Below are 7,569 nucleotides of genomic sequence, written 5' to 3' on the forward strand. Positions count from 1 at the left end.
TGTTACTGCGGTCGCCGGCTGTGGCCTGGAGCCTTTGACCACGGTGTGACAGCACTGTGACTGCAGTCGCCGATCGTGGTGCGGCATGGTAGCATGGCAGACGATGGCCAGAATGAAATGACCAATGGGCCTGCCCAGCTATTCCTGTCCACAGTGGCAAGGATGTATCCCAGCTGCCAGCCGCGCGGCGAGAACATTTCGTAAAGGCAGTTGACAGTGCCGGAACCACGGTCGGTCACGGGTATGGTGAGCAGGCCCTGGGCCAACCGTCGGTGGTCCGCCCCCTCACCCATGCGTGGACCCCAGCGGCAGCGGCAGGCCGCCGCGATGCTTTTCACTTTTATAGATACAGAAAGCCTCTCTGGATCAAGAAGTCTCTGGGGCATTTCCCATCATCTCCTCTGGCCGGGGCAATCACTGGCAGTTAATGCTTCCCCAGGTTAAACCCCATCCGTGTAAGGGCAGGCGCTGGCCGTCGATCCCCTCCCCGTCTTGACTCCCTCTGCTTTATCTCAAGGCGTCCGGTGCGCCAGAGGAAGGGGGCGCGGATCTCTTAGCATCGTCTCCCACCCCACCCCCCAATGCCACCAGCACCTTCTCCCCACCCCCCCCCCCCCCCTTCGGGAGCAGACTCTGACCCTTCCCCCAGCCCCACCCCGAAGAATCACGTGATCCTAGGGCGATGGGGGCCGCACGCATAGAGAGGAGGAAGAAATAGCGACCGCCCCCTTCCGCAGAAAGAGCGCGCCGCCACGTGCTGGCTTTTCTTCCCGCCACCCGGAAATGGCTCTTGAAGCTAATACTATGAAAGAATAAATAAGCATAATAATAATAATAATAATAGTAATAAATATCATCAGAATAGTACATCTTCTCCCCGGGCACTCGCCTGCCTGGTGCCCTTGAAGGATAGCTGAAGAGAGAATGAGGAGGAGGGATAGAAAGCAGGAGAGGAGGGAGGGCTGCACAGTCCTGAAGGAAGAGAGGAGATGGTGAAGGCTTCATCAGGAGATCCTGCCTGGCCAGGTGCAGAGGACGGGCGGGCAGGGGGGGGGGGGAGAGGGCGTCTGAGATGCTATTTCTGGTAGGACGCCCCCCCACCCCCCGTGCCGGAGGTCAGGGATCGAGCTCGCTGTCGTTGTGCTGGGCGGCGATAATGATGACCACGGTAAGGATGGTGCACAGGACCATGGAGGCGATGCCCACCGCCAGGGTGATGAAGGAGCAGTTGCGGGCCTCCCGGGAGGCGATTTCGGCAGAGAAGATGTCCCCCCGGGCGATGGCGTTCCTCACCTGTGGAAGGGGGGGGGGGGAGAGGGGGAGGAGGAGGTGGAAAAAAAAAAAAAAGAGAGAGAGGTGACCAGACGCCCAGCATGAGGCTGGGGTCCATCACCCAGCAGGGCCCTCAAGAGCCCTCAAGGCCTGGAAGGTCACTGGGGTGGCCCCCTTTGAAGGGCAGGGGAAGGTGCGAGACGTGCGCCCGAGCTCTCACCTGTACGGCCTTGAAGATGGCGCAGATGCCCGTGGGCCAGAAGCAGCAGATGGTGGTCAGCACGGCGATGGGGAGGTAGTCGTGGGGCGGCCTCCGGGGCTCCAGGATGGCAATGCCGGGGGGCATCTGGGGGGCGGCGATCCCTGGCTGGGCCCCTCCATTGCCGCCCGGGTACGGCTGCTGCAACCACAGGAGAGAAAAATAATAATAATAATAATAATAATAATAATAATAAAAAAAATACATTCTTCCCACAGGTCCAGTGCTCCACCTCCACCCGCTCCCCTCCAGAGTCAGCAGTGAGAGATTAATAATGATCTGTCCGCACACCCTTTACCTGCAGGGACCCCCCCCCCAACCCATCCCGAGTTGCAGGATCCTGCCCCACCACTAGGGTGAGCAGTGGAGTCTGGAATCCCAGCGCCCCCCCCCCTCCCCCCACCACCACTCAGGTACTCACCGTGCCCACGGGATAGACAGGGACGTAGGCGGTGCAGGGCTGCAGCTGCATGGGGTATGCCTGTTGCATGTAGCCTCCGGCGGGGAGCGTCCCCATGGATGGGTGCGTCTGCACCACGTAGCCCTGGGGGTTGCCATTGAACTGCGTCTCCTGCACGTGGCTCTGATGGGACTCCGGGCGGGGCAGCGTGGCGGAGGGTGGCTGGGGAGGGGGGTCGTTGTAGCCGGGGATCACCCCATTACAGGGCCCCTCTGGCTGCACGGGGTTATAGGGGGGAGGGGAGGTGTGGGGGGTCGTGTCCGGCAGACCTGGGAATAAAAGGCAGAAGAGGGGTAACTAGGGAGAGCGGAAAAGAGAGAGAGAGATGGGGGAGGGGGGAGATGAGGCAGATGGACAGAGATACACAGCGCGTGGGGGAGGGGGAGGTGGGGAGACAGCCTGCCATCCAAAGGACTGGAGAGTCACTGAATCCCCCTCCCACCAATGAAGTTTGTGTGTGGGGAATGCCTGTAGGGTAGGGTTGGGGTCCCATTGATGGAGCCAAGGCTACTGGGGAGGAGGGGACAGAATGTGTGGTGGTATCTGGGGGGAGGTCCCTCTAGGATAGGGTTGGGGTCCCATTGATTGAGCAGGGCTACTGGGGAGAAGGGGACAGAATTTGTGGTGGTAGGTGGGGGGAGGTCCCTCTAGGGTAGGGTTGGGGTCCCATTGATTGAGCAGGGCTACTGGGGTGGAGAGGACAGAGTGTGTGGTGGTAGGTGGGGGGAGGTCCCTCTAGGGTAGGGTTGGGGGTCCCACTGTTGGAGCCAGGGCTACTGGGGTGGAGGAGACTGTGTATGTGTGTGGGTTGGGGGTACCCTCTGCGGTAAATATTGGGATCCCACTGAAGGAGCAGGTGGTGTTGGGGTGCAGAAGGTTGCATAGCCCCCTCTCCCCCACCAAAGGGAAGTGAGTCTTCCTGGGTAGGGGTGAGTTGTCGTCTGCAGAAATGCTTAGTGACAGCAGGATAAGCATGCTGCGGCTCGGGGTGGGAGGGAGGGAGGAGCGGGACTGTGATTTGGAAGGGAAGAGGTGGCAGATTGTGAATGAAGTCGGCACAGATGGAAGGATCTCTCCTCCCGGATCCTCAGCATAGATGCACCCTGTTCCCCACCATCACCACCACCCTCACCCCGTTCCAGAAGGGAACAGCAGAAACAGGAGACAGCCTTCAGCTCTCAGCTGGTACCTCCTCCATGGAAACAAGGCATAGGATGGAGGAAGGGAGAGAGAGAGAGCACACACACACACACAGACTGGGGGGATGGGGAGAGATACAGAGAAATAGTGGGGGCTGGGGGGCTTATGCACACACATACACACACACACACAGACTGGGGGGGGATGGGGAGAGATACAGAGAAATAGTGGGGGCTGGGGGGCTTATACACACACACACACACAGACTGGGGGGCTTATGCACACACACACACAGACTGGGGGGGGGGATGGGGAGATACAGAGAAATAGTGGGGGCTGGGGGGCTTATGCACACACACACACACTGGGGGGGGATGGGGAGATACAGAGAAATAGTGGGGGCTGGGGGGCTTATGCACACACACACACACACAGACTGGGGGGGGATGGGGAGATACAGAGAAATAGTGGGGGCTGGGGGGCTTATGCACACACACACACACAAAATAGTGAGGCTGGGGGTGGGGGGGGTTATACACACAGAAAGACTAGAGGGAGGAGGGAGATTGCCATGCACAGGTGCAGGGGGGGAATCGAGCTGAGGAGAGTTACATACATACTACTCACATGCACACACATACTACACACATGCACACACACACTACACACATGCACACACACATACTACACACATGCACACTTGGTCACACATGCACACATATACTACACACATGCACACACACATACTACACACATGCACACACACATACTACACACATGCACACTTGGTCACACATGTACACACACATACTACACACATGCACACACACGGTCACACATGTACACACACACATACTACACACACACACACACACATACTACACACATGCACACACACACATACTAAACACATACTACACACACATGCACTAATTGCTGGTATTCTCCATAAGCGGGTCACTATTCCTCCTGCTGCAGCGAACCCCCACCAAGGACGTGCTGAGGACCCACGCCACCCCCTCCACTGACAGAGAGAGGAGCTATCGGGTCCCCAGTAATCCTTAACCTGCCAGAGAGCCCGTTTCCAGGGGGGGGGAGAGCTGGGGGTCTCAGCGCACTGAAAAACAAATAACAGTAGCGGGGTTTGGGAGGGGGGGCTGGGGTGGAGGGAGACTGGAACATGGATCCTAAAATTCTGTCCTCACATCGCGACCAATGCAGCAGATACAAAGCAACTCCCCCCGCCCTCACCCCAGGGTGACCCAAAATATCTGCAAACAGGGGTCATCTCCCCACTCTCCCCCCCATCCAAGGACATGCCCCGGCCCCGATCTGTCCCCCCCCCGCACCGGCTGCATCCAGGAACAGCTATGCCGGATCCCGAGCTGCGCGCTCCCCCCTCCTAATAATAATACACCCCCTCCCCCAAAAAACAGCTCCCCCCCCCCCGCTCGCTTCTCCGACCTCCAGCATTGCATGCGGGGGAGGGGGGGGGATACACGGATATATGTACAGGAAGAGCTGAAAAGCCAGGATGGTGGTGATGGGGAGAGGGGGAGAGGGGGGGGGGCATGCAGCCGACCCCTCACGGAAGGCGTGGGGAGCGGGGTGGGGGTGGCTGGGACTCGTCTGCCGCCGCTTCACCTGATTTTTCCGAAGACATCGCAGCTCAAGGATTCCGGTGCGTTTCCAGAGCGATAGCAGATCCCCCCCCCCCCCTCCACCGCACACCCCTCCTCCTCCTCCTCCTCCAAATCCGTTCTAGCGCTGCTCCGTTCCAGCCCTCTCCCCCCCCCCCCCACCACCCCAACCTTATTTTTTTTCTGTAATCGCGGAAACGGCGAGGCGAGATAAACAGAGGGGGGGGGGGAGGAAGACGAGGGGATGGAGGAATGTGGTGGGGGTGGGGTCCTCTGGGGCGACCTCCCCCCCCCCACCCCCCACACACACACACACACAACTCCCTGCATGCTCTCCCTATCCTCAAGCCCTGATGGAGAACCCTGGAAAAAAAACAAAGCAGAGAGTGGTCTATGTATCCAAATGATGCAGCTCACCTCTCCCCCAGAGGGCTGAAATGATAACATACAGATATATATTAAAATCCGTAAGGGAGGAGAGTCTCAACCGCCGGCTCAGTTTCCAGCAGATCCGGGATTTCGCAGGGAGGGCGAACCTCCAGAGCCTAGGAGCCATTCCTCACGAGTAGGGGGGGACAGGCTCTCCTGCAGCTGCAGTACACAGCTGGGTTTTGGGGAGGAAGAAGGAGGAAACAGCTTGAACCAATTCTTGAGGGGAAAAGAAATTCAGACTCTAAATTACAAGTTCAGAGGGACAAGGGTGGGCGAGCAGCTTGATCAGGTTGCTTCCTGCACCGTCAGATTCTGCAGGGACTCCCAGAGATCTGCATTAGATACAGGGGAGGACACTGTCTCCTGCTACTGTGAGATGCTGCAGGGACTCCCAGAGATCTGCATTAGATACAGGGGAGGACATTGTCTCCTGCTACTGTGAGATGCTGCAGGGACTCCCAGAGATCTGCATTAGATACAGGGGAGGACACTGTCTCCTGCTGCTGTGAGATGCTGCAGGGACTCCCAGAGATTTGCATTAGATACAGGGGAGGACACTGTCTCCTGCTACTGTGAGATGCTGCAGGGACTCCCAGAGATCTGCATTAGATACAGGGGAGGACATTGTCTCCTGCTACTGTGAGATGCTGCAGGGACTCCCAGAGATCTGCATTAGATACAGGGGAGGACATTGTCTCTTGCTACTGTGAGATGCTGCAGGGACTCCCAGAGATTTGCATTAGATACAGGGGAGGACATTGTCTCCTGCTGCTGTGAGATGCTGCAGGGACTCCCAGAGATCTGCATTAGATACAGGGGAGGACATTGTCTCCTGCTACTGTGAGATGCTGCAGGGACTCCCAGAGATTTGCATTAGATACAGGGGAGGACATTGTCTCCTGCTACTGTGAGATGCTGCAGGGACTCCCAGAGATTTGCATTAGATACAGGGGAGGACATTGTCTCCTGCTGCTGTGAGATGCGGCAGGGACTCCCAGAGATCTGCATTAGATACAGGGGAGGACATTGTCTCCTGCCGCTGTGAGATGCTGCAGGGACTCCCAGAAATCTGCATTAGATACAGGGGAGGTGCTGTGAGATGCTGCAGGGAATCCCAGAGATCTGCATTACATAGAAACATAGAAACATAGAAATGACGGCAGAAGAAGACCAAACGGCCCATCCAGTCTGCCCAGCAAGCTTCACACATTTTTTTCTCTCATACTTATCATTTTCTCTTAACTCTTGGTTCTATTTCCCTTCCACCCCCACCATTAATGTAGAGAGCAGTGATGGAGCTGCATCCAAGTGAAATACCTAGCTTGATTAGTTAGGGGTAGTAGGGGTAGTAACTGCTGCAATAAGCAAGCTACACCCATGTTTATTCCCTTTACCCAGACTATGTCATACAGCCCCTATTGGTTGTTTTTCTTCTCTCCTGCCGTTGAAGCGGAGAGCCATGCTGGTTATGCATTGAAAGTGAAGTATCAGGCCCTTTTGGTTTAGGGTAGTAACTGCCGTAACAAGCCAGCTACTCCCTGCTTTGTGAGTGCGAATCCTTTTTTTTTTTTTTTTCTTCTTCTCCCCTGCAGTTGAAGCTATTCTGGATATGCGTGAAGCCTCAGCTTTTTTTATTCCCCTGCTGTTGAAGCAGAGAGCTATGCTGGAAATGCTTGATGTATCAGCCTCTCCCATGCCATGAAGCAGAGAGCCATGCTGGATATGCATCGAAAGCGAAGTATCAGGCACATTTGGTTTGGGGTAGTAACCGCCGTAATAAGCCAGCTACTCCCCGCTTTGTGAGTGCGAACCCTCTTTTCTTCTCCCCTGCCTTTGAAGCAGAGAACTATGCTGTATATGCTTGGAAAGTGAAGTATTAGGCTTATTTGGTTTGGGGTAGTAACCGCCGTAACAAGCCAGCTACTCCCCTGGCTTGTTACAGGCTTGATACAGGGGAGGACATTGTTTCCTGTTGCTGTGAGATGCTGCAGGGATTCCTAGAGATCTGCATTAGATACAGGATGGGACATTGTCTCCTGCTCCTGTGAGATGCTGCAGGGATTCCCAGAGATCTGCATTAGATACAGGGGAGGACATTGTCTCCTGTGCTGTGAGATGCTGCAGGGAATCCCAGAGATCTGCATTAGATACAGGGGAGGACATTGTTTCCTGTTGCTGTGAGATGCTGCAGGGATTCCTAGAGATCTGCATTAGATACAGGATGGGACATTGTCTCCTGCTCCTGTGAGATACTGCAGGGACTCCCAGAGATCTGCATTAGATACAGGGGAGGACATTGTCTCCTGTGCTGTGAGATGCTGCAGGGATTCCCAGAGATCTGCATTAGATACAGGGGAGGACATTGT

General features: G+C 56.1%; 1 protein-coding gene across 1 annotated transcript; it reads right to left on the minus strand.

The window, feature by feature from the left end:
- Positions 1-657: 657 nt before the first annotated feature.
- On the minus strand, positions 658-3,286 carry LOC115081449 (proline-rich transmembrane protein 1-like). The gene is made up of 3 exons (XM_029585922.1): positions 1,953-3,286; positions 1,493-1,672; positions 658-1,293 (listed from the first exon to the last, which is right to left on the minus strand). Exons 1-3 carry the CDS (start codon positions 2,046-2,048, stop codon positions 1,117-1,119), a joined length of 453 nt encoding a protein of 150 aa, XP_029441782.1. The 5' UTR covers positions 2,049-3,286; the 3' UTR covers positions 658-1,116.
- Positions 3,287-7,569: the final 4,283 nt, after the last annotated feature.

The sequence above is a fragment of the Rhinatrema bivittatum genome, unplaced genomic scaffold (genome assembly GCF_901001135.1).
Source record: "Rhinatrema bivittatum unplaced genomic scaffold, aRhiBiv1.1, whole genome shotgun sequence".
Lineage (NCBI taxonomy): Eukaryota > Metazoa > Chordata > Amphibia > Gymnophiona > Rhinatrematidae > Rhinatrema > Rhinatrema bivittatum.

Coding starts and splice junctions, on each gene's coding strand:
- LOC115081449 (XM_029585922.1), bottom strand. CDS start 2,048: ATGGGGACGCTCCCCGCCGGAGGCTACATGCAACAGGCATACCCCATG. Junction 1,673..1,952: donor CTGTCTATCCCGTGGGCACG/GTGAGTACCTGA, acceptor CTGTGGTTGCAG/CAGCCGTACCCGGGCGGCAA. Junction 1,294..1,492: donor CCATCTTCAAGGCCGTACAG/GTGAGAGCTCGG, acceptor CCCCTTCCACAG/GTGAGGAACGCCATCGCCCG.